Source organism: Chrysemys picta, chromosome 21, assembly GCF_011386835.1.
Source record: "Chrysemys picta bellii isolate R12L10 chromosome 21, ASM1138683v2, whole genome shotgun sequence".
Taxonomy (NCBI): domain Eukaryota; kingdom Metazoa; phylum Chordata; order Testudines; family Emydidae; genus Chrysemys; species Chrysemys picta.
In genome coordinates, this window is record NC_088811.1 from 15,173,035 (window position 1) to 15,200,133 (window position 27,099).

Sequence of the window (27,099 nt, forward strand, 5' to 3'; positions counted from 1 at the left end):
AGCAATTAATTGACAAAGCATAAAGAGCTGTAAGTACCATCTTTGTCCCATTGCAGATATAACACCTTAGACTTCTCAATACAAAAAAAAGATATGGGGGTGGGGGGAGAGAGATAAAACTGACAGCATGCATCTCTTGAATTAGTTCACTCTGCAGGGGACAGTTTCAAAGCCTAGCTCACTTCAAGACCCTTTAAAGCTTCAAGAAGCAGCATCAGTTAGTGAGCCAGTAGAACAGTCAGATTTGCACTCTCCAATGCATCTGTTTGGAGAGGACAAAACTTCGGTCTTAACAGCAATTGTTGTAGGTACAGGACACTGGAATGTGTGTGCCTCCTGAAATCAGCACAAGCAGCAGGGTGTCCAGCAAGTGATGTGAGGTGGGGATATTTCTGTGAACTGGATTTGGTGGGGGCTGCCTGTCCGAGTGGGAAGGAACACATAACAGCTGTCATTTCACAAGGACTTGAACAGTGGCTTTAACCAGGTGGTCCCAGCTGCTCGTATTACAATGGGAGTCCTCGCTTTCCACTCACACGCAAAGAAGCCAAAACACCAGGGGGGGTCCACTTTTGTTTTATTTATTTCTCAGAAGAGTTCCTCCTGGCCCTTTCCAGAGAGAAAATACAAAACAAGATGCAGAACTTTGTTTCATGTACATAAACTGCTTGTTGGAGTATAAAGAGCAACCGATAAGTGTTTCAGAAGAACGTTGGCTTACTCCAGGGGCACTTCAATATTCCTGAGGAATAACCATGATTTCTCCTTTCGTCCCACTGGGATGTTCTTAAGTCATTAGTCACTGTTCCTGTAAAGCAAGAAGACTCCCATAACATTTTGTATCCTATAGCACCTTCTACCTGAGAAGCTCAAAGCAAGCAGTTTAGCCTATAGCACCCCCATGAGGCAGGTTAGAATTTTTATCCTTATTTGATAGATGGAAAAGCTGAAGCATGGAGAGGTTAAGCAACCACATTCACCCAGGAAGTGTAGAAACAGAACCTAGATCACCCAATTCCTGGTCTCATGCTTTATGCCACAATTAGTAGGACTTTACTGAATACATTCGGGGATACTTTGGGGGGCAGTGTCTAGATTTAAGGGTAGTCTCCTATGCAGGCGTCATTGCACTCCCCATTCATTTTGATAACCCAAAGAATGGATTCAAATGCTGTATAAGAAAGTTAAAACTCAAGTTCTAACATCATTTTCTAGTAAAACAGATGTGTGATAATGCAACAATATTTTCCACCCTGCTAACCACCAGAAGTGAAATAATTTCATTTTAATAACCCTGGAGCTTTTATCCATGACCATACATTCTGGAGAGATTAACCATTAGATGGCTTCATCTCTCCCTTCCCTCCCGCCAACATGCTCAGACTCTTTGTGCCAGGGAAAGCCAACAGAGACCATGCTGGAAACTTTGTCCTCAGCTCTAGCGCCACGCAGGCAGCTGTGCTTCTTCTGTACACTGTCCCTCTGATGACCTCATTCTCAGAGAGACCACCCTTGCTACAGAGCTGAGATTATTCCTTAAAACAAATATAAACCCTTGCCAGGCTAGACTCAAGTCAGCCTTCTATTTCTCAATGTTCTCAGGCTGTTATTTTGCCATAACAAGCATCTTCCAAGGGACAGAGTGTTTCCTAGAGTTTCTGGATTGGGTGTTCACACACCCAGAGTCCTCAAACTGGAGACATTCCATTCCAATTTATTTCTGACCGAAGTCCACAAAAATAAGACGACACCCCACAATGGTTTTATGTTAAACTCTCATGCACTTCTGTGGCAAACACTCCTAGATGGCTCTAGAACGTTACTGGGTTGCATTTGTTTCACTCATATAAGATACCGGGTACTCCATGTTTTTATCCAATATCATCTACTTCTCCAATATAAACGTTTGTTTCATGTAAAGGATTGTGCTCTGCCATTGGCGGTGTTCCATTTCCAGTACATATTCTGAAGCAGGTGGGTTTGCTAGGACTGTAAAAGCCTGTTGAAGGCTAATCCTTCAATACATCCAAGGATGAATGGACTTTATATTCTTGGGGTAAAAACCAGGCAGAAAAACCCTTCCAGGTCGTCTTTATCTATCATGAAGGAGCAAAACACACGCAGGATCATTCCCTCCCCCACCCCCCTTTTTGACAGGTCACTTTTAAAAGTTTTCTGGCAGAAGGTTTTAAGTGAGCACTGATTGTTTTATAAGGTAACTTTACACATGCTCAGGAGCATGCCTCTGCTACCGTGTCATCTCAGTGCTTTCAGTGATATACCCCTTCACAATGTTTTCTGTGCATTGCACAGAAACAATCCCTATTTTATGTTTAATTTCTATGTGATGGAGTGGGGGGGATTTTTACCACCAATGCAAAATCATTCTAAGGTGGTCACATTTTGTGACCATAATCATGCCTAACATCATAAAACTAGATTAAGTTGTACCAGCCACTTTGCTAGTATCAGTATTCACCCAAGCCACTTACAACACAACCCTCTTTAGAGAGGATGGATCCATAGTAACCCTTTTAAATTGTGCCATGTCTAGATTCTAATGATTCCAAATTCATATGATCAAACAGTCTAGAGTTCACTAACACCCTTGAAGACAAAGGAGACTTTAGTGTTTTCATGACTCACAAACTAATAAAGCCCTGATCCTCCCAATCAGATCCACCAGTACAGAACCCTGTGCAGAGCCCCATTGAAGTCAAAGGAGCTACCTACAGGCAATGAAGTCCTCCCCTCATAGATCTGATTGCAAGACAGGGGCCATGCTGTTTATGGTAAGATTAATTTCCCCATATTTCTAACACACTTGTACATGGTGGAAAAACCACCTGCAGCATCTAAGCTGATCCTTTGGAGATCCCAGTGTCCTCAAAAAGAGATGGTGTGTAATAGGTTTAATCATAGAGAAGACAAAAAGAGTACATTACATATTTGAAAGGATCTGAAAAGTTTGACCAAAAAAAGATGCCACACAGAGGAGCTCTCCTCCAGCTGGCGGCAACATATTACTTCTACACTCGTTTTAGACAGGAGCAGGAATATTTAAGCACTGAATGGTGCCTGCATACAGATTTATTTTACTCCAGTACTTACTTTTACAAATTTGCCATGGAGAAGATATGGAGACTGGAAATCATGCTGACAATTGGAATAAGCCATTCCTAATCCCATCCCTGACCCAAATGCAATAGGCCACGTCCTTCCTGTGTGGAAGAGAGAGACAGAGAGAGAGAGAAGCAGGGGGTGGGAGGGTGGGGGGGCAGAAGAGGAAAAAAAAAAAAAGATATTGAACACAATGCAGTGTCTCTCATTTTAAATTTCAAGCTCGAATGACAACTTCTTATCAAACATAATGCCAGTAAGTGGTAGATTACTGGAAAAACATGCACTGTGCATTTTCAGGTTCTATGTATTCTGAAGTCTCCTAAAAAAAAAAATCTTAGAAAGTTGCGTTAGAAGGCAACAAATGTCATTTAGAGGCTAATGGGAATAAATCCGCTGTACAGTATTTAAAGAAGTCACATTGAAATTGCTAGGGCAGTTTAAGCTGTAGATCTCAAAAGTTCTTTCATGTTGAGTTTGACCCAGAATCTGAAAGTTTGTATGTGTTGTATTTTTGTGGTGGTGTTTTAAAAAAAAAAAAAAAAAAAAAAACCACAACACCACACACGCAAGCATCACCAGTAATAAAAGAATCCTGCAACGGGAATTCAGTTAGCAGAATAGAATCCAGCCTTGTATTGGCTCTGCAGCATTCTCAGAAGTTGTAAAAGTTACTGTTAACTCTTTGGAGCGGACACAGGTGTAAGTGTTGATACAGAGCCTAGAAGGGGCCAAAATTCTGACTGGGTCCTTTCACCTCTACCAGAATGACAAACAATACACACAAACAGCAGGTTTACGGAGTAGAAAGGTAGTTATTTCTCTGACAATAATTGCATTTTGAAGAATATTTCATAATTTTTCTTATGGTATGATCTAAGTTCACAGAGCAAACAGAACCTGCCAGTCTGCTGCAGTTTGCATTTTGGAGCCATTTGCCTCTGTGCCTAGGAAGAATGTGAAGTCAGGAACAGCATGCGCTCTACCACCTGTGCTAGAATTGAGGATTATTCGAATATCGAGAAAGTAATTTAAAAAAATAAGTGAAGAGAGTGGAGACTATCTAGAAAAAGCATTAAAACCCTTGCAGGACTGGTTAGGGCTGATGTCTAGACATGTGGCTAATTACTATTTAGATGCAGGGTCTCTCATAATTCCAGAGGTTTGTAATCAGAAGCCTGACTCCAAGCCCAGCCTGAGATGTTTCATATACAGTGACCTTGTTTGATCACAGTTAGAAGTATAGCTAATTTAATTACAACTCATCTATTTGGACAAGTAATGGACTAGTTGGCGTAACATACTAATTAAAATTTACATGCTTCAAATAATTGTGTTTAAGAGGTATACCCAAACAATCTAATATGGCAACAAACAGCTAAGAACATAGGGACACTTACTTTTAAAGAAGATAACTGAGAAAACAATTCCTAATCCAAAACCAGCACCTGCAAAGAGAAAATTGCAATAAGGAGGAAGTTAGACAATAGGCACAAATGGAAATCAATTCCATTCTTTGCTTTAATTACTTGTTCTGGCTCAGGAATGCCATCCCAATCTTTTAGGTTTCTCCACACCTAAAGAGCTGGTAGGTTATAGGCTTGGCAATATTCTTTTTAAAATGCTTTAAAAGTTTGATGTAATCAAATACAGACACATACCTAAGAAACCTCCCATACATATACAAGAGACCACCCTTGACATATCCCCCACTTCTTATTGTTATAGAGTGAATCCTGGTCCCAGCAAAATCTCTGGAAATTTTGTCCCTGACTTCAATTGAATCAGAATTCGCATCATTGTCAGTAGAAGAGAAAGCTCAAGGACACCGTTCCACCTTCGCTGCAAAACCAAATTAGTTTCCTTTTAGGTTTGCAGATTAATATCTTATTGTACTGCAAGTACTTCTTACTACTCTAACTACTTCAATGTGCGTCCTCAGGGCAATAAACTTATGATGCTTCCCATTATTCTATATCTTGCAAAAGAAAGCTCAGGGCTGCTTTTCTTTTACATCCACAGCATTCATTAGCCAGTGTAGTTAAACAGATTGGGAAGGAAGGACACTTGACATCCTAGACATATTTACAATTTTTATTAAAGCGAATGTTTAAAATCAAATTTACGCACGTTAAGAGGTACTGTACCTCTGGGGTCAGGCTTGAGTTATGAGAAGTCATAAATATCGGTTACAAGGTTCACAAGATACATACATAGCACATAACCGGCATAGAGTCAGATTGGGGTGAGGGAGTTTTTAAAGCATCAGTGAATAAGTGGTCTTGGGTATGCCACCCATAGAATGTATTTAGAGTCCAAGTCAGTGTCGTTGTAAGGAATAGGTACATGGGTGGGATGTGTCCCTTGGCTCGTCAGGGGAGAAAGTGGGTTATTTTCCCTGACCAGCGGTCTCGTTTACTCGTCCTACTACTGACGGTGGCCAATGATGTGCTCTGTGTAGAGGTCTCTGAACCACCTGATGGTGTCTGACACCATAAGCGGTCTCATGAACCGGGCGTAGCCCCAACCGACTCCGCACACTCTCAGCACCGGCTCGTTACGGGGCTCCCATGCGCCCAAGGCTCCCATGACCAGGGTGTGGATCTGGACTTACACTGATTGAGTTGTAACAGCTCAGAATTTCTCCATCACCACTTGGGAAATTATTTAGCATGTTTCAGAAAAATGCTTCTGTAACTCAAAGAAAACAATTCTTTTCCCTGGAAGATGACTGTTACAAATTTCGTGAAGAGCTGGGGAAGTGGTCAGTAGACTTTTGTTATTTCAAGAACCATTAAACAAAATAGCTCAAAATTCAAGTTCAATGGGAAAGTTCTGCCTTCAATTACCTTTAGAGGGAACTGCAAAGGTCGAATAGCAAAATTCAGCCACATGTACACTCATTTAGAAAATGAGCAAAGTTTCAAAACACACTTAGAAGTAAAAGAAAGAAAGTGATTGGGCTTGAATTAGTTTTTTAAGCAAAAAACCCACCATTCTTAAAAATTAGTAGATCTCATCATTTACTATTTGCACCTAGAAGGATTATATTGTACTAAAGATTGGCTCCTACTACATGCATCACTGAATAAGGACCACCTTGTACTCTCTCTGCAGGTTGGGACTTAGAATAGCTAAGCAAAATGGCCCCCAGACCTAGCGTGGACCACCATAAAAATCGCATACATCTACAGCCTCTTCTGTGTGGGCTGAGCTCCCTTTTTAGTTTTGTTCCACTCCCCAGGCCAACTTACACTGCCTGCAAAGAACAAATAAGTAACGATAGCTCCCACTCTTTCCATCACTCTTTGCTCCAATAAGCAGCTCTGCACTTCGCTGCCTTAGCGAATAATCTGTGAAGCATCACAAGTGCTTTTATTATAGAAAAACACTGCATTTTAGGAGGGGAGATAATGACTTGGTCTGAACAGAGACAACTGACCTTTGCTCTCAGAGAACTTAAGTTATCCTGTTATAACGAGAGCTAGAAACACGAACGGTTTCTGAAAGCGCTCTTCACTCTACCACAGAGTTTCAACAGAACCAATCATCGCAGAGCTAACTACTTTACCAGGGCATTATGGTTATTACAGGGCAGGATTTCAAAACATGCAACTGCAAGGGAAGACGTTTGATGACAGCTTGCCAAGTGGTCCTGACATCAAACCCCCAGACATCTTAGCAATTGAACATTTCAGAGAACACCAGATTTTCACTCTCCTCAACCATGTGCGGTTTGCATAGCTTAAAAAAAATAATCTGAACTCCTCAGAGCTCTTTAGATGCCTGGTCAGACATTCATGCATTTTCTGCATTGGGGACATTAACAAACACAATACTTACTAGAATCTTGTGTAAACAACCTAACCATTCAGACTGTATATAAAAACTCTGGTCAGTGATGCACAATCTGGGAGATAAATAGTGGGTCGCCATTAGCAATGGCTCATTTATGCCTTTTCCCCAACTGGAGCTTCTCTTCAGTACCTTTGCAATAGCACAGCTGGTGCTGGCTCCAACAGAATGTTTATGCTATTAAGGATAATTACTATCTACAAGTATTCATCAAATGGACGAACTGTTTGGCTTCCTGACCCCGGGCTCCCTCTGACAATGCTTTCCTACCATATGTGGCCATGCTGTCCTTTTGTTTTGGTTTGATTGCTGGACTATAAAATCTGAATCTGAACTGACAGCGATTACTTCAAGAAATCGGACAGACAGCACTAGGCGTTGTTTGAACTGTCCAGCTGAGAAGGGTAGTCATGCAGCGATACTGCTTTATATTTCTTGTCCAAGAGGAATTCTCTCTGCCAATCCAAACAGTTAGGTAATCAATGAGAAATGATTTGCAGAATGACAAATTCTGCATCAGCCACACGCAATGCCCAAGTAATTACTAATGTCACCACATTTCCATGCTATCGGTCAAACCAATATTCCTCTTTGCCACTGGTGTGACAAACCGGTAAGTTTTGAAGGGTGTGATAAGAAAGAATTATATACTTGGGAGACAGGGGAGAAATAAACCCAAAATAATATCAGACTCACCTTTAGGAGTCTTCCATCTTTGTTGGAACCACTAAGATTCCCCTCATTTTTTTCCCCACTCAATCACTGGCCTAAACAGAAACCCACCAATTCTGTTTCTTAGCTGGCTGGTAGGGAAACTATAGAATGAACATACAAAGGCATTGCCTCTGCAAGCAGAGATCAATACGGGGCCAGGAATGGAACCCACATCTTCCCACACTAGGCAGCCAGGCTAAGCCATATTAACATTTTAACACAGAAAGGAAAATATGTTCTGCTAGAGACAGGAACATATCATTCCTACTGAGCTCACTGCTTTGGTGGGAGTGCAGCAGACTAAATAGGTGACCTGGGTTAGGAAGAAACCAAGGAGCTCTAGTTATATGGGCTGCTGAAATTCAAACACGTCACAGTGGTGACAAGCCTGGGTTTCAGGGAAGGGACAGGAGATCTGGTTTAGGACTGCCTCCTGTGGAATGACATAATGTCAATCTTTGAGGCTACTTCCTCCGATCTGTTTCATTTGGAAGAGGAGTAAAATGGCAGCTCACTACTAGAAAATGGAGTAAGAGGTTTGGATTAGCTTGTAGATCTAGGGAGTGAGAGAGGTAGGTGAGGGAAGAAGTCTGTTACGGTTAATGCTTTTTATCATCTCCATGAGGAGGAAGTTTCACAAATATGAAGCTAAAGAGGCAGAATCACGGAGTTTCGCTGCTCCCTGTTCCTAATCCCAAAGGCTGTCAAGCGTCACTCCACTCCCTACTGGGGAATGGACTAGAAACTATGCTGAACTCTCAACTAGAGGGAAATGTTGCAATCAGGAACAGTAAGAAGTGTTCAGATATTCTCCCCATCCACAGAAACCACTATTTACTGTGACCCTGCTTTTTCCTGGCTGGTTTTTGCCAGTAAATATTGGTTTTAAACTTAAAACCAGAAGACTTAGCTACTTTTAAGTTTTTATCCTGCCGGGTTAAGAAACTGTTACTGTGGATAATTTCTCACTCATCATCATCCCACTAGGAAGTAGTTGTGGTTATGTGGTCATTTCCTATGCGTCTCCAAAAAAAAAAAAAAAAAAAAGAGGGGGGTGGACCCTAAGTCATTCTTTCTTGGAAACAAAAGAAAAAAAGTGTGTTTCACTTGAATTCTATCTAAAGTTACACTAGAGATAAACAATGGGAGAGCCTGCTGATGAGTTTTACAGGTTCAAGTTCTCACATGCTCAATTTCCTTTTAAAAAGGCAACATGTTGCTTCAAAGAACCTCCCACCTGATCAGAGACACTAACCCTACAGCTGTTTCCACTAAAGATTGGCACCTCTGGGCCAGGCTTTAAACTTCATAACAATAAAACATGAAGGGTTTATCTTACAATAAAAACAAAACGAACATGGAAAAAGCTAAGGGCTTGATCTGTGCTGGGTTGCTTCTCTCACCTCCCCCACCCCCACCCCGCCACCTTCTTGCACGACAGAGCCTCTTTGGAAGAAAAGGCCACAGGAAAGTGTACAAAGCATTTTTCACCTTCTCTGACAGCTTTAAATGTTTAACTAGAAAAACAGCCTCTTCAGCCCTCTGTCTGTCATTTCAGTTTGAACCTATTTATAGTCAATGCCAACAGGGAACATTAAGATTCTACGTATATCTTTTTATTCTATTCCTGCCTAACAGTAAAGGCTGTTTACGTACAAGCAGATACGGAACTGGAATTAGGTCTCTAAGCCTGGGCTCTGTGCCTTTTTTTTTTTTTTTTTTTTATATAAATACACTTTGGCTCGTGTACTTTCAGAGAGAGATATTATTATACCCAAAATCAATCTAATATACACAAGAGCACATGCCTCATATCCAAGAGGATATCATAAGAGGGTCTCAGATAATCAAAATCTTTGAGACAGACTTATGCCTCAACAGTACATCCGGGAAAAGATTCTTCTATAAATTTATCAATGCTCCTTTCAATACACACAGTTACCATGAGCTTTAATAGTCTGCCCAAACAGCAGTGGGCTTAAGCAATTACAACAACTAAGTCACACTTAGATAGGTTTTGCTTTTTAAAAAGACAGTTTGAGACTAAAGGTGAAAAGATTAAATATGCTCAATGGCAATTGAGGTTACTATGTCACAGAGGTTTTCCTAATTTATAAATGCAGTTTTCTTTCGTAGTTCATTAGACAACTACATACACAAAAATATCAAACTGTCTCTCCCTCCCTTCAGGTTTTGTTCTTTTACATAAAGAGCTAAGACATTAAACAAAATGAAGACAGCTGCTGGTAGATAGCTACTTAGTTCTAAGGAAGTAGTAACTAGTCTGTACAGGTTAAGCTTTCTGGATCTGAAGAGGTAGAGTCATCCTTTTGGGATCCAGACCTAGACAGGACTAGTTAGAAAAAGGACAATGATCTTTCATAAAGCCAACTCGACTGGAGCAATAGCCACCATAAAGTCAAGAAATTTCAGCATACCGCAATGAGTCAATTTCACTGTTGAAGTGGTGGTAGCAGCAGCTTTGTTGCCAAATGACAGCTGTCAGCTTTCAATTAAAAAGCTATTGAAACTTTTCTGACACCTCCTGCTTAAAACCCAAAAAGTCAGAAGGATCGTGAGGCCCCGCTTTCACGGTCTGTATTCATACTGAAAATCAAGATCAAGCGAGCTTTTGCCCTTCTGCTCCACGGGAGGTTTCTGTCCTCCCTGAGCTCGCCTTAGGACACCTGCTATTGAAACAGATAACTTTCTAAAGAAGAGATTAAAAATTCAGTGTGATAAGTTCTGAGTAAATATCAATGCAGTAGCTAAAGTATTAGAACTTCTACTTTGTAACTTACAAAACCTGTATTTAACAACACTGTTTTGCATAAATATTATTTACAAGCAATATTCTTTTAATCAGAATTATGACAGGGTGGCCCCCCCATCTTCTTTCCTTCCTTATCATGCCCCTAATGAAGAAATTAAATTTGGCAAGACCTATATACAATAATTGTTGTACAAAAATGCCTTTGTAGATTAGGACAGGGCAGTTCAGCAGGAATTACATTTCTAATAACTAGTTTTCATGCATTAGAGAGGCTTAGGGTCCAACAAAGTCATTTAAGCAGACTCCAAACTATGTTGCTCAATCTTTTTAAGGCAGGTATCAGATTTTCCCTAGTGCCAACACTCAATGTCTTCTTTAAAAAAAAAAACAAAAAAACAAAAACAAAAAACAAAAAAACACTTTTCCTCTACCCTGTTGATGTTGTTCACACTGCAAACAGGGAAAACTGAAGGGTGACACAGGGGAAACAGTGAAACTGACTATATACAATGTCTTGTCAAATACACAAAATACTCTAAAAATATACAGCAAAATGCATTTTTATTTGGTTGTTATACTGATTTGAAGTACTTGAAATGGGTTTAAAAATTCCAGATGTAGTTGTGATTAAGTCATCCCTTTAAGAGAATAGTCAACAACAACAAAAAACCAAACATGACTTCCAGGCACCCCCAATGCTACTGCTGTTTGTCTGGTGTCCAAAGGCTGGCTTTAGATACTCAAAGGCTCTTCCAGCTTCTATTCAATACTTCCACAATGGAACAAAGATGCTACCCATACGCTTTCCAGGCATCCTGGATAAAAGCCTATACGACGGTATAGGCAGGTAGCTCCAACAGGAATTAGTTCATTCTACAGCCAATGGTGAAAAGGCTGAAGGGGCAGAGGGAGAACATTCCCCCACTCCTTCTAATGGGGGTGGGGAGGAGGGAAGAGGAGAAAAAAAAAAGTGTGGGGGGGGGAGGGGGAGAAGAACAAGAGTGGAGCCCTATGTGTAACTCAGGCCAGCACAGCATCTTGTCAATACTATACCAAGGCTTTTGTCCAGATTAAACACGTATGGATAATTTAGAGGGAAAAATGTTACAGTGGTGTCTCACTCACTAAAGGAAATGCCATGGAAAGAAGCCTAAAGCCTAAATCCTCCTCAAATCTCCAGCGAGGAATTTATCATTTACAAGGACAAGTGCCAGTAGTCCTCAAGTTCCTCAGAATTTCTTACAAAAATAAAAGTTTTATATATCAAGGAATTAAGAGCCAGGAAACATTCCCACCTACTGGCATCGTGTCACAGGGATAAAATTAATGAGTGGATGGTTTAGGACACAAGTTGGCTGAAGTCCCTTTCCACGGGCTGATTGGACTTTTTTGGCAATATCACACTATGTACCAACTCCCCAAGAATGCACAGCTGGGACCTCATCACTGTACAAATATAGCGGACCAGGAAGTCAGTATATTTGGCTTAATTTCCATCAGAGCAGACTCAGAACTACCCCCCCAATTTCTCTTCTCTCCTTGCAGAAGAGTCCCACCCTGCAGCTGTTGGGGTTGAAGTGAAGGCCAAAAAGAACTTCAGTTCTCTTCCTGCACACAACTTCAGCTAGTTAGCTGACCAGATGGAGCTTTGAAGGAGGGAAGCATCTTCAGAGCTGCTTCCAGACACCTATAGTTGGTCAAACAACTGAACACAAAGCTGATCCCCAACTCAGAAGGCTATTCTCCTTCCCCAGCTCCCTTCCCAGAATTGCAGGAGTTAATGTGAGGAGCCAAGCTCTGAAATTACAACTTCAACTCCAACCTCCAACGGCTAAATGGAGATGGAAGAGAGTCCTGGCTCAGCATTGAATCCTCGCCCTGGTGTAAAGCAGCATGAGAAGTAAGCCAGAAGATATTCCCTTGCAGTTTGAAGTTAAGTCCTCCATTAGCTGCAGCACGTGTAAGGAGAGACGGAACAAATAAAGATAGCAGCAGAGAGCAACACATAGGAGCAACAGAGAATTCAAAGGAACAAAAAATTCCCGCATGATAGGGCCCCAAAAGCGAGTACAAAGAAGGGAAAAAATAAAAATCACTTAGTTTTAGGGTGGGAGTTGTATTTGAAGTTAAGCTACCACCTTTTAGATTAGGTCTAAAAAGTGCCCCCCCCCCCCACTAAAATTTGAATTTCCCGTTTCAAAGGGTAAACACTCCTTGAAGTAAAATATTGAAACTATAAGCCATCTGTCTAAGAGACAGACATCTTTTCTAGGATCATTTCGTACCCCAAGACTGACCATCTGTAATTTATTTAGTGCTTTTTCCTCAGAATTAGCTTCATGGGCACACATTCTACATTGTACTGAGAAGGGATCTCCCCTCTTAAAGTTGTAACTTGTTCTCTCTCCTCTCTGTGAAACAGGCTTCCAAAACAAAAAGGGACAAAAAGAGGTGTCCCACTTCTCCTCAAACAAGTTATTTATGCGCCAACAGCTGCAAGTTTTGTACTTTAGTTACACCAGGATGCGTATTGCTGGTCTGTTAGTGTACATGTCGATAGATGGAACCAGCACACCTTAGAAATGCCCCTGTTGTGACTTAGTGAGGATATAAAGCCTGCCAAGTGAACTGTCAAGCTACACTGAAAATTGAGTTCAACCCAGATGGTTGTGGGGGGCCAGTCAGCACAGAAATATGGAATGACTACGTTTTCACTAAACTGTGTAGGTCACTTTTTACAAGATAAATTTGACCCTTTACATCCTAAGGACAATACCATATAGCAACAGTTTATAGGTAAATGTCAAATATTTCTAGCCTCTAAACAAGAACGTACCTAAAAAGGTTGTTACACACAAGCAACTCTATTTAAGGCAATAGGGTTATAGGCGTGGCCATGTTTAACTAAGGACAGAGTTTTGTCCATTAAGGGTAATGAAAGCATTATATGACATTAGTCTTCATCTGTGCCTTTGCCAAGGACTCTGATGACTTACACATATGGGAAAACTAGAGACTGATGTAAGGAAATATGCAGTACTCTAAAAAGATTCTAATTAGCTGTGTTGTTTTTTTTTTAAACATTGTAATGTCTTCATAATCAAAATTAGACAAAGGAAGCAGCTGTAGTCAGCTTGATGTATACCAAGACAGGAAGATCTGAGCCAGGGGGAAAAACAGAGAGCAGGAATTGTATACATTTGAGTTTGATTATTTTTCCAGGGATTTTTGGTTTAGGGCCCAATCCTGATCCCACTGACGTTCCCATTGACTTTGATGGAAGACAGATAAGGCCCTTATTGTATATATTCATATGCTATACGTCTGTCAGAGCAGTAGTCATGTGGATCAAACGAGTGAAAACCGTCTCTGATCTTTCCATCCTGAAGGATATCAAGTTGCACTTCCTGTTGCTATTATTAAAATGGCAGCCCCCAGAGATTACACAACTGCCCCGCTCATATCAATAGGCAGTTTAAATGTTCAAGTACCTTCAAATGATGTTTTGAAATTTGATTTAAAGTAATTTTTCTGTAGTTATCCAAGGTGTAGTAAAAATTATTGCTGATTTTTTTTTTTATTTTAAAAAAGACAAAGGAGGGGAGGCAGGGACACGTTAAGAGTCCTTACACAAGACAAGGCAGCAATACAAGAAAACCAGATACAGCTAAAGACAGTTTTTACAAGGCTTTTACTCCAAATGATAGCTGACATGCAAGAGGACATTTGAAATCAAGCAGCAAAAAACTAAAATAAAATAAAAAATTTAAAGTTGCACAAGCCCTTTACATTTATGTGGCACAATGGGAGACACTGGCATGAAAACAGTGAGCTCTCAAACCTACAGTATATCATTCTGTATACAGCTAATTGATTTTTTCCATAAAATGGAGTTTTACTATTAGACACTGTTCTAACATTTATATTTCAGAAGTATCTTTAGCTTACCTTCCAAGTTTGCATTCAATTTCATAAACTAAAATTCTACAGAATCATGCAACAATGGATTATAAGGGCAGAGCTAACAGGTTTTCAAATCTACCAATACCATATCCACTTGGTGAAACCTGTTTTTGGACAGTATTTAGAAGAACCATTCAATGGAATGAAAATTGAACAGGGTCTTTATCCTAATGCACCTTCCTCATTTTAGTCTAATGCATCTGTGTGCATTTCCCCACCCCTCAATGCCAGAACATATGGGGACCTCTGTTCCAACCCCCCAGTCAAAAGTCAGTGAGATGGCTAGAGGAGTTGAAAACTTTTGACCACTCTTTCATAATGAACCATCTTTTTGATGGTTAAATTGCTGCCTTTTCATCAGAACAGAAGCATGTGGGATCACCAATTATTGTCCTTGGCCTGCTGCTAAAACATATGGCCCATGGGTCGAATACAGCACATAATATATTGGAGGGCCTACACTGAAATTCATATTGTCCCTTATGAAAGAAAGACGCTTGGATAAAATAACTTTCTGGCCCTCATGGTGGTAGAGCGCCTTACAGACGTGGTTATACAAAGCAACATACTTCGTGTGCTCTAAAGCTGTAAGATATTAATTCAATTAATTACCAGATGCACTACATAAACGTTGTGTAACAAGCCCAGTTTTCAGAAAGGTAAATAAAGTACAGAGTATCATAATCCCATTCATAACCACAGGAAGGATTACCAATAATTGCTGACACTACAATACAGACAATGAATCTTGCTGAAAATCGTTTAGACTACAAAATAGGCTAACACTAGAACAGTTTGAAATTTTACCCTCAATATTTAGGGAAACATCGAACAAAGCAGACAAGATGATGCGAGCCAAGAGAAACCACATTTCAGCTGCTGCAGAAGCTAAAGCGCCTTTTTTCTCTCATAAAAAAATTATTAAATGAAGATTAGAGGCATTTCATGCTCAGATGTCGAAACAAACAAAGGATTAGAAGGAAATTAATATTACCACTATAGTCAGGGTGGGTTATTTATGCGTTTTTAGGCTGCAGCTTGGTCATGTACAGGCATATGTTGAAATAGTAAAATATCCTCCAAATAATGGATTTCAACAGAAGCCAAGAAACCAGCAACTTTCCTAGGGTTACTTCTTAGTGACAAATGGATTATATTTTTTAAATCATTTACCTCACTTAATCATTTGAAAATCCTTTATACTACAGTTTCAAAGAGGGACCTTTGCTGTTTTATACGTTCCTGAGAACATCAACAATAAGAAACAGTTGTTCAAACTAGTACCCTTTTGTCAAAGTGAAGAAAGTCTGCCAATCTTTCAGCAATTATTGTCATTCAAGAATACACATTACCTAGAAATCTTTGATATAGAGTATAATCAAAGGTATGGAAGAAGGAGAAGACACTGTATTTACCTCCCCATCCTTCGTCACAGTAATAGTTCATGATATAACTTAGATGGAAAAAGTTCACATGGCCTTTTAAAAATCCCCTGTAATACAGCTTCAAGCAAGAGCTTTTGCCATTGTGTGTTGACATTCTAACTGCATGACTAAATATTACCATTTATACATTCCACAATTCTCTAATTTCATATTGGAAGTAGCTATGCCATTTTCAGCCTATTAATTAATAAGAATTAATTGATTAAGTGATGTTTCTCATATAACCTTAAATGCATAAATTCAGGTCAACAATCATTTAGAACAGATTTAAATGTCACTTACAACTCCTTATATTTAAAGTGAAAGAATAAAGATCTAGTTCTCCTCTCACAAGTCACTCAATTTGGAAAATAAACACTGACAATATAAAGAAATGAAACTGACTAATGTATTCTTCTGGGTTTCATTTTGGATTGTAAACATTGCAAATTTTTTAGTTCAAACTACCTAAGTTCTTCTCCCTTAAGAAGGCCAGACATTCTTGGTAAAGCCAGAAGTTAACGTATTAGAGACAGCAGATGCAATCCTGATCCACTGAAGTCAGTGGCAAAACTCCCATTTACTTCAATGGGCCAGGATTTCACCAAGCATGTTCTATTGATGTCATCTTTGTTTTTAAGAAGTATTTATGTTTCAAAACACACTGCATACAAGTGTCCAACTGATTCGAGGCAGCACAGATCATGTGGCACACCTTAATTTCACACACCTTTAGAGTGTTTCCCCATTCTGATGGGGAAAGAGGGAGCATTCTTATACCTTCCCTCAAGGCACATGTCTGTTGCTGAAAGCCAGGAGTACAGAAAGAATTTATTGGGATGACTAATGGGGTCAAAAGGGGGGATATAAAGACTTGCAAATTGGGAGGAAAGGCATTAGGAGGAAGAGACTGGAGCATGTGTGTGCAAAAAAGGGGCAGCAGGAAAATATAGCATGTCTAAACAAGAAACATAAGCGGGATCATGCAACCTTATTAAGATTCATGACAGGTATTGCATTCATGTCTCTGAAGACAGTAGCAGTTCAGGTCAATCAGATCAAATGCAGAGAGGCTGCCAAAACAGCAAAGAGGAATCTCAATATGATAGTGCACAGGAGTCAGGAAGTCAACAAAATGGCCTCCATTTTCAGTTTTGCTGATTTATAAAGGCAGTTTGCTTTGGAAAAAAATGACATTTTATATTTCTATGGTTACACCAGTATCAAAGCTGAGGAAAAAAAAACAACAAAAAAAACAAATGTGATGTTAGCCTTGTCAATGCACCTTGTATTACAAGCAACTATTTGGTTAAATACTTTTTTCAACCACTGGCAATTTAATTTGCAAAATGAATAAAAGCCCTGACATATTTTCTCTGATACAGTCAGTTCTGTCTAGAAGAAACCTGCTCAGGGTTTTGCACGGATTATACTGAACCATCATGATATAGCTTTCAAAGCACATAGCAACACTGGCAGGCTACATTTAAGTTAGATCCATTAAAGTATGTTAGACACTTGGATTTTAGAAGCGGTCTATTTTCGTAGTACATCACTGAACAAGGACAAATGGCAATACTGTTTTTGGTTCATACGTTAGGTAGGGTTACCATACGTCCTCTTTTTCCCCGGACATGTCCGGCTTTTCGGCACTCAAGCCCCCGTCCGGGGGGAATTGCCAAAAAGCCGAACATGTCCGGGAAAATGCCAGCCAGGCACTTCCCCTCCCACGACGGCTCTGCTCCTCCCCGATTCTTCGGCTCTGTTTAAGAGCCGAGTGCTACCGGCTTCGGGCAGCCCCCATGCCTCCGGACCCTGCGCCGCCGGAGCCCGGGAGGGGAAGTGCCCGGCTGGGGGCGCAGGGTCCAGAGGCAAGGGGGCTGCCCGAAGCCCAAGCGCTACCGGCTTCACGGTTTGCCGGGCAGCCCCCAGACCCTGCGGCCCCGGCTGGGCGCTTCCCCTCCCGGGCTCCAGCTGCGGTGGGGAAGCGCCGGCTGGGGGCGCAGATTCTGGGGGCTGCCCCACAAACCGTGAAGCCGGTAGCACTCGGGCAGCCCTTTCCACGTGGCTGGGAGTGGGAGGGAGGAGGGGGCGGAGCTAGGGCGGGGAAGGGGGCAGGGCCGGGGTGGGAAATGGGCGGGGCCATGGCCCGTGGAGGATCCTCTTTTTTTATTTGTTAGATATGGTAACCCTAACATTAGGTGAATTATTTGCTTATTGCAAGTTCTCTTCATTGTAACTTCTCAAATACTCCAACACAGAAGGCTATAACATATCAGTTATGGAGTATTGAAGTCTCCTCCCTCTGCCTGCAAAAAGTTTACCACTATTTTACTCTATGTAGAACCTGAAGTTGCTAGTGTCTTTCTGTGCATAATCTGGTTGCCCATAAATTCAACCACCTAAAGAAGACTCCAAATTAAACTTTTAAATTTTGCCTTTGCATTTTAAAAGTCAGACCTGCAAAATTCTATTTCCCCCTTCTTCCCTCCATACACTAACACATTTGAAAGATATTTTGCTCTTGATAAGCAGGAAAATCTCCCCCACCCCCACCCCCAATAAACGTAGGCAAGCAGAACGTGTGCCTGGGCTGGTAAATATTCTCAACATTCTGCAGGCTGGGGTGAACTGATTCAGGGGAACCCAGATGATAACATGGTTTGGCTTGCCAGAGTAAGCCAGACTTAACTGAGCTGTAACTAGATTTAAAGGTGCGGAAGGGAGAGAAATGTTCTAGTCTAGATCTCTACCTTGGCCTATCCCCAGAGGCTGGCAAAAATGTGTTACAATCCGTTTCAGTCACAAGTGAGTTTAAACCACACTTAATCATGGTTTTAAAGCCCTGTGCAGATATACCTAAAGTATCACACCTTCTTGTCAACTGTCTGAGATGGACCACTCTCGTTACCACTTCAAAAGTTATCTTTCCTCCCTTGCTATCCGGCTGTTAAGTGAATTGTCTCGTTAGACTGACCTCACACTTGGTAAAGCAACTCCTATCCTTTAATGTATTTATACCTGCTCCTATATTTTCCACTTCATGCATCTGATGAAGTGGGTTCTAGCCTACAAAAGCTTATGCCCAAATAAATTTGTTAGTCTCCAAGGTGCCACAAGGACTCCTCGTTGTTTTTGCTGATACAGACTAACACGCCTACCACTCTGAAACCTAAAGTTTTACAACACTCTTCGCTCTTTCAAATAAACCACTGTCTAAACTGGAAATGAAAATATGTTCTAATGTGATGGAAAACAACAAAGTCTAAACAAACAGAAATAACAGTAAATTATGAGATGCAGACAGAGTAGCAACTCAAAAGTCAAAAATAAAGAATTGCAGTACAAGAGGATACGTATAAATATATATTTTGGACAGTTTACTTGGAATCGGTCCAGGAACTTAATCTCCAAGTAAAACAATACATTACAATTACAAATAAGCTGTCTCAAAACAACTGTAGAGGAAAGCATGACAAACTACACAAGACAGAGGACTGGCTGTGGAAGCCCCCAGCCATAAGTCAAAAGTTTACCTTTGCTAATAAAGACACGTCAACAGTTGCTGCTGACTTCCTCCCCACTCCAATGCATGAAAATTGCATCCTATGTTCAATACACCACTGTTCAAAGACTGACCTTTGCGGCTTGCTGTGACAACAGAACCTGGAAAACTCTCCAACAACCAGGACTTCAGAACATTCGTTTTCCTTTATTTGAATTATGTCAAATGGGAAAATTGTACAGAGCTACCCAAAATATCTGTTTTTCCCCCTAACCGTCACATAGAAAAATCTCTCTGGCAATAAAACAAATATTTTTATAGATTCCACAATTAATGGACACTAACCTTATCCTGAGCATGCATTTCCAATCTAAGTTTGGATCATCATATTAAATACTGTGAGATCCAAAGCCATTGGCTACCAAAAGGAAACGAAGGAAACTTTGGGTAGCCCACCATTAATTGATCGTATCCCATATCTTTTAATCAAAATTATCTGATCTTCAAATGAGAATTATTCATTTGATTTCTCTGATTAAAAAAAAAAAAAAAAGAGGCTATTACCCAGCATTTTTTAATAAGTGAATTTAGTACACAGAGAAATACGGGGGGGAGGGGGGCGGGGGGAGTTTACCACCTGACACCCCTAGAGGTTGAAATCTTCCATTGACAGAGTATGGGTAGCCACAATGCACTGTCAGTTAGTCACCATGTCCATCCAGTCCTTGGTAGCTCTAAAGGGACTTCTAACAAGTATGTCAGTTGTGGTGATACTTTGTGAATTCACCACCTGGGCATCAGGCACTGGACTAAGGCCACCAATTCATTTTACACTGAACAGCCATCACTACTTTCAGTAGTTATCAATTAAGCATCAGCAAGCTAGATGGCTCATGTACTATGCCTATGCTTTTACAGTTCATATTGGATCATTAATATTTAAACAATACATTTTAATACCGTATTACTAACATAGCAACTTTAATACAAAGATCTCAGAGTGGTTTAAGCACCTCAACCCCCTCATTCCCAGATCAGTGCAGTGCATATTTTGGCAATGTTTCACAAGGGTCTATAATGGGCAACATTTTGCACCCTCAACATTTCATTTCTTCTCCACAAACTTTCAGATAAAATATCTTCCTATAATCCTGACAGTTTCTTTTGACCACCCATCCAAACAGCAGCAACAAGTATAATCATTAGCTGAGAAAAACAGCCTACATTTACACATTTAGCTTTTGTTTTTCCCTCTCTCCAGTCTTCTTGCCATACTAGAATTCTTTTTTTTTAAACTGATTTTATGAACCTATTTATTTAATCTTGGGATTTGTTTTAAATCATTAATCTTATGTACCTTGCCCAATAGTAAGCTGCATCAGCAATTAAGCTGCTCCCCTACACCTCAGATGGCAGCAATGGCTAAAGAGAAGTGTGGAAGTAGAGACATTTCTACTAAACAGAATGCAGCAGGCCCATTTTCCACAAGTTGAATTTTGATAAATAGAGTGAAGTTAATGTGGTTTGCAAGAAAGCTACATAATGAAAGGATTGTGAAGTAATCATTTTAGTATATATTCAGTGTATAAATACTATACTGCTTATTGAAGATCATTCACTTTTTAAGAAGGGACAGTATGCTGGATATCAATTTTCATGAAAGATGTTCCTCTTTAGGATTTTTACACAGTCTGCTACAATTCATAGCTTTGATGGACTCTGATGAGTTTTACATCAATTCTAGTCAAAGTTCCCTCAGTGATATCACAGTAATAAGATGTACTTTTTCTACAGCTTACTGCAGATTTTATTTACATTACACACAAGATAAACATTTATCAAACATTCTTTGGATTACGGAAATACATTGAATCCCTGAAATACTGTATATCCATTAAAAAAGCAACACTGATTAAAATAAGTGAAAACCCTACCTGACAAAGACTCTTTGTTAATTTTATTCTCACACATAGATGAAGACCAAGAACATATAAATCCTGAAATGTAATACTTCTAACTCCCGTTTAATTTCCTTCAATAAGGTTTTGGCACCATGTCACAAACACGTGTACCAAAGCACAATCTAACAGAGCCAAGATTACACTTAATTTGTTCAGACACAAAAAAGCATCCTCCCGTTTTATATTTTGTATTTTTTGGTCTACAGCTCTGAGTACTCATTACAACTACTTAGCTATCAAGATGTATTGACAGCAATTTGGACAACGGTTGAAACAAAAGACGTAATAAGAGTTCCAGGAAATTAACTGCAGAATCAGCAACTGCCCAAAAAGCAGACAACACTGTATAAAAATAGGCTACAAATAGTTATTTTATCATATACAGTATAAAGGCCAAATACAGATTAAGTCATAATAAAAAAACCTGCACATCATCTGGTTTTTAACTATTATTTCGAGAGGCACCTTGGTCTAGTGAACTTACTATAGGCCTGGAACTCCCCAGTTATATTTGCAGGGCTGTCACTGCTTTGCTGTAGCATCTGGGGCAACATTTTCTGTGCAGTTCCCTTTCTGCCTCCAGTCTATAAAATGAAGGTAATACTTACCCACCTAAGAAGTTGTGTTTTAAGGGACAGGACCCAATCTTGCAAGATGCAGAGTGCTCTCCACACACTACTTCTCTTGAAATTGTAGGTGCTTAGCAACTTGCAGAATCAGAGCTTAATGTGCATACATGGCTTTGAAAATGCAAAGTGCTTAACTTTAAGCATGAAAATAGTCCCATCCACTGTAATGACAGCACTCACACATGCTTAAAGCTAACAACACACATACGTTTGGAGGATCAGGGCTTCAAAGACTCAACAAACTAACTGTTTATCAAGACAATTCCTGATTTGTCATCAAACTAATCAGGTAATCCTTCTAAAAGGAGAAAGTTATAACTGAGGAGTCGTGACCAGACAACAAAATTAATGAGGTAGGAAGAATGGGGAAAGTGGGGAAAGGCTGTTTCACAGACCTTTTCACTTTTTCGTGAAGCACTCTAACAACAGTACTAATAGTGCCACCAAAATGATCAAAATAAGTGCTTCCAAACGATAGAAAGTAGAGAAAGAGTGTGTGTAAATAAAAATTGGCTAAATAAAACTCCTTAAGTCTCCAGTTCAGCAAGATTTATTTACACATGTACCTAACTTTAAGCACTAGTTCTAGTCATTACAAAGAACCAATGCCTGAAAGTATAGGCCCACCTGGTATAAAATCCAGTCCCTGATAAAGTCAAGGGCAAAACTCCTTGACTTTGGTGGAGCCAGAATTTCACCTCAGCTGGGAAGTCAATGATGTGTGCATCCATGGTGGTGTTTGTCTTTGGCCTTGTCTACACTAGGGGGAAAAGTCGATCTAAGCTACGCAATTTGAGTTATGTGAATAGCGTAATTCAAGTCGATGTAGCTTAGATCTACTTACCATGGGGTCCACACTACGTAATGTCAATGGGAGACGCTCTCCCGTCGACTCCACTTACTTTTCTCGATCCGATGGAGGAGTCGACAAGAGAGTGATCTGTGGTCCATTTAGCGGGTCAAAGACCCACTAAATCGATCACCGATGCATCGGTCACTGCGTGTCGATCCCCCGGTAAGCGTAGACAAGCCCTAAGGTAATGAGTACAAAACAGGTCATCTTGGAAACTTGACATTTTGAATCAGTAAATTTTCAGATCAATTTAATCTCTTTCAAAATACTTATTCAAAATAGTATCCCAATTAAAAGTGGAATCAACATTTACTTTAAAATAATCCTCCTCACTTATTTATTGAAGACTCTTCTGTATTTATGATCTGTTACAACAATCCAGCCGTCCCTGTCTGTAGTTTTACTTAGAAGTCTTCTCTCTGGATTCCATGAGAGACAGATTTCTTCTCTACTAATCTTATATTGACAATTAGATTTAATCAAAAGATATATCCCTGTGAAGTAAATTCATATGGGTCTTCACAAAATGATTGGCAGGAAGTGGAATATCTGTTGTATCGTATTCTTGAATTTATCGCTAACTGTAGTCTCATGTGCAAAGGAATTATTATAGGAGGAGTTGGTAGTGACCTCTATTTAGGTTGCCTAATATCTTCCATTATAAAAGATTTTTTCAGTCTTTTATTGAGGAAACTGAAACTATGCTGGGAACCTTGGAAATAGGCAGCCTCTCCAGGAGGTTAGGAGAGAATGGAACCAGGCTTCCCTACAACAGGGCACATGGCTCCAGTGGCCCATTCCTCCCCTCCATCTCTAGGCGTGCCAAATGCGGAAGATGTTTCCCACACTTCCTGAAGTGGAGGGGAGAAAAAGAGAGGGAAGAGCTGGATCAGGTTCCCCCTTGGCCACACTCTAGACCAGTGATTCTCAACCTTTCCAGACTACTGTACCCCTTTCAAGAGTGTGATTTGTCTTGTATACCCCAAGTTTCGCCTCACTTAAAAACTGCTTGATTACAAAATCAAACATAAAAATACAAAAAAAAGTGTCACAGCACACGCTTACTGAAAAATTGCTTACTTTCTCATTTTTACCATATAATTATAAAATAAACGGACTGGAATATAAATAGTGTACTTACATTTCAGTGTGATACTTGAGCCTGTTTTTCACTTATGAGCCTTGTCTGACACCAAAGCCCTGCCACCCGGGGGGCTGAAGCACGTAACTTAGCTTTGCGTGGCCCCGGGCAATTGTCCTCCTTGCCACCCTTCTAAACCCATTCCATGCCCCCACTGGGGACTGTAACCCCCAGGTTGAGAAACACTCATCTAGATTAGTTGAGTATCCCATGGAAGACCTCTGAATACCCCCAGGAGTACATGTACCCCTGGTTGAGAACCACTGCTCTAGACCCAACACATGGCCCGGAGAGGCCCATTTCCCTCACCTGGTATAACAGCCTTTTGCTGCAGCCAGTTAATGTAGTTAGTCCTGTAGCTCAAGCTATGCTGAAGGCTCACAGTTCAAACCCTACCAGTGATGCATGGGGAAAGGAGTGGTTATTATAGTTGCCCAGAAAATCTGTTTTTAATTTTTTTTCCCTTTCTATAAAAGAGAAAGTAGGAAATTACATTAAAAAAAACCAAAACAAAACACTCTACTGTTCTCAACTTTGCAACCTAAATAATTTATTTTTATATGCAATTATATTATTAAAGTAACACTTCTAGAAGAGCTATTAACAGTATCTGGACCAAAAAAGGCTTTTGAGTTTCAGTCTAAAAACTGAAATAATTCACCATCTAAATGTAAGTGTTATTAGTAGATATGAGATCCTAATTGAGGTAGTCCATTACTTTGATGTCTCTGTTTCAGAATAATACTTGCAACTTTGTATTGCAAGATCCAGACATTAGACTGAAAGCTGTTCATATAATGTACACTATAAAATATACAGTTCTGCACCACGTACATTGCTGGTGCAAAACTAACAGCACGTAAGATAGTATCAAAACTTTTGTTTAAAAAAAAAGTTATGTTTTATGTGCATGCTGACAGAAGTATGTTAGCAGATTTTTTAAACTGTTTCCCCATCCTGAGTAAAACGAGCAAAGACAGGATCTATGGCAAAGCAGGGCCCCATGGAGCCTCTGTTTGGGGGTCTTGTGCTCAATAAGAATGGAGATCTTCATGTCTTTCACAGACAAGCTGATCTTAAAAAGGAAGTCACCAGAAGGTCAAAAGCAGGTAGGAGTGATCAACAGGGAAAGAGCAAGAAATAAAAAGACAAGCACAAGCAGGTATACAGCTGCACAGGAAGAACCTTTCTGCACTGGGGAGCCACGTGAAAACCTTGCTGCTTTCAGCCATCGCTCTCTTGCTTGTCATCAGAATTTCACCAAGGTCACCTTCTCAACTAACCGCCTTTCAAACTCACATTTTGCACTAGCACTTGTGATACTGTTATAAGGAAACACCTGGGAGGAAGGTGGTACAGAAGGATACTGTGACTATCTAGAAGTACGCAAGAAAATGAGCACCAGCCACTGGCAGCGCCCTGCCCTGCTGCTGTTTCATGCCCTGCAGTTCTTACCCATGCCTTATGCTGCATGTCACCATCAGAGCAGGAAACCGGGGCTCAATCTCCTCCTGAAGTGACAGAGATCCTAGATCTACCCAGGCCTGTGTAAGCCACACTCCCTCCACGGGCCCGTCCCGGGTCCCCCTCCACGGACCGGTCCAGTGATGTACCCTCTCCGCGCCACTGACCGTCCAGGGTCCGGCTCGGCCCCCCACAGAGCCCCCCAGATCCCAGGTTCCCCCCCGCCCCGGCCTAGCTCAGGCCCCACGGCAGGGTACCTCGGCCTCCCCAGTCCCCGCGAGTGACCCAGCTGCCGTGCCCCAGCGCCCCCCCGGCACCCCAACCCCCCTTACCCAGCTTGACGACCGAGTCGGCCAGACACCGATCCCACTTCCTGCCCAACTCGCCCTCCGACGCCATCTTGTTCCCTCCCCCCCGCAGTAGCAGCGGCGCTCGCGGGTCACCCTCGACTCTCCCCCGCCTCCCCGCTTTGGGGCCAGGCAAGCATCGCGAGAGCTGCTACCGGCCGGTCCGCAAATCTCGCGAGAGCATGGAGCTCTCTCCGGCCCCCGCTGGGGTTGCCAAGGTTACCGCTGCTAGGCAGGCCCTGGTTCCTAGGTGGGCTTGACCTTGGGACCAGGCCTGGGGTGGAGATGCTGTCCTTGCAGTCCCTCCGCCTTTCCCCAGCTCCCCATCCCATAATAACGAGGAGACTGGTCTCTACACCCCACCCAGCCCATGGGGCCTGCTCTATTCAGCTACCCCCACCTCTTGTAGGGTCCAGCCTGTCCCCCAGGTCTCCTTGCCCCCTGTAGGGTCAGGTACGTCCCGAAGGACCCCCCACCCTGTTAGAGGGCTCAGCCTTTCCTACAAGACCCCAGTCTCTTCATAGGGCCCAGTCTGTCCCATAGGACTCCCTTCTCCTGGGAGGACCTGGTACCTCCTGCAGGACAATCACCCCCATATGGCCTTCCCATCCCATGACACAGACATGCAGGTAAAGGCTGTTGTCTACTTCAATCCCTCAGATTACATTGTTTGTACATCCTGGTTTGATCAGAGTGGAGTAGATCTTGCATCCCACTCACAGGAGCTGGGAAGTGGGAGTGTCTGAGGATGGGGTAAAGTCTGGGGGAGAGAATCTGTGATTCCTAAAACTAGGTCAAGCATGGGGACATCATATGACAGTGCAGAATTGTTGGGGGTGAGGGGGAAAATGTCACTGGAGCTCTTCACTGACACATAGGGTTGCCAACTTTCTGATTGCAGAAAACCGAACACCCCTGCCCTGCCCCTTCTCCAAGGGCCAACCCCCGCTCACTCCATCCCCGCTCCCTCTGTCGCTCGCTCTCCCCCAACCCTCCCTCACTCGCTCATTTTCACTGGGCTGGAGCAGGGGGTTGAGGTGCAGGAGGGGATGAGGGCTCCAGCTGGGGGTGGGGACTCCAGGGTGGGGCCAGAAATGAGGGAGCTGTAGGCTGGAGCAGGAGGTTTAAGGGGTGCAGGCTCTGGGCAGCGCTTATCTCAGGCAGCTCCTGGAAGCGGCCAGCATGTCCCTGTTGCCCCTAGGCAGAGGCACAGCCAGGTGGCTCTGCACGCTGCCGCCATCCACAGGCGCTTCCCCCACAGCTCCCATTGGCTGTGGTTCTTGGCCAATAAAAGCTGTGGAGCCAGTGCTTGGGCCAGAGGCAGCACACAGAGCCTCCCTGGCTGTCCCT

At 41.6% G+C, this 27,099-nt stretch overlaps 1 protein-coding gene across 1 annotated transcript; it reads right to left on the reverse strand.

Annotated features, from left to right (window-relative positions):
- Positions 1 to 560: 560 nt before the first annotated feature.
- MICOS10 (mitochondrial contact site and cristae organizing system subunit 10) lies at positions 561 to 25,884 on the reverse strand. The gene is made up of 4 exons (XM_005292970.4): positions 25,735 to 25,884; positions 4,521 to 4,568; positions 3,112 to 3,221; positions 561 to 808 (listed from the first exon to the last, which is right to left on the reverse strand). Exons 1-4 carry the CDS (start codon positions 25,799 to 25,801, stop codon positions 800 to 802), a joined length of 234 nt encoding a protein of 77 aa, XP_005293027.2. The 5' UTR covers positions 25,802 to 25,884; the 3' UTR covers positions 561 to 799.
- Between the last annotated feature and the right edge of the window lie 1,215 nt (positions 25,885 to 27,099).

What these genes read in the sequence shown, in the direction of transcription:
- MICOS10 (XM_005292970.4), bottom strand. Translation starts at nt 25,801, where the DNA reads ATGGCGTCGGAGGGCGAGTTGGGCAGGAAGTGGGATCGGTGTCTGGCC. An exon ending in CGACTCGGTCGTCAAGCTGG is followed by an intron (nt 4,569 to 25,734) that starts GTAAGGGGGGTT and finishes TTCTCTTTGCAG; the next exon opens with GTGCTGGTTTTGGATTAGGA. An exon ending in CTCAGTTATCTTCTTTAAAA is followed by an intron (nt 3,222 to 4,520) that starts GTAAGTGTCCCT and finishes TCTTCCACACAG; the next exon opens with GAAGGACGTGGCCTATTGCA.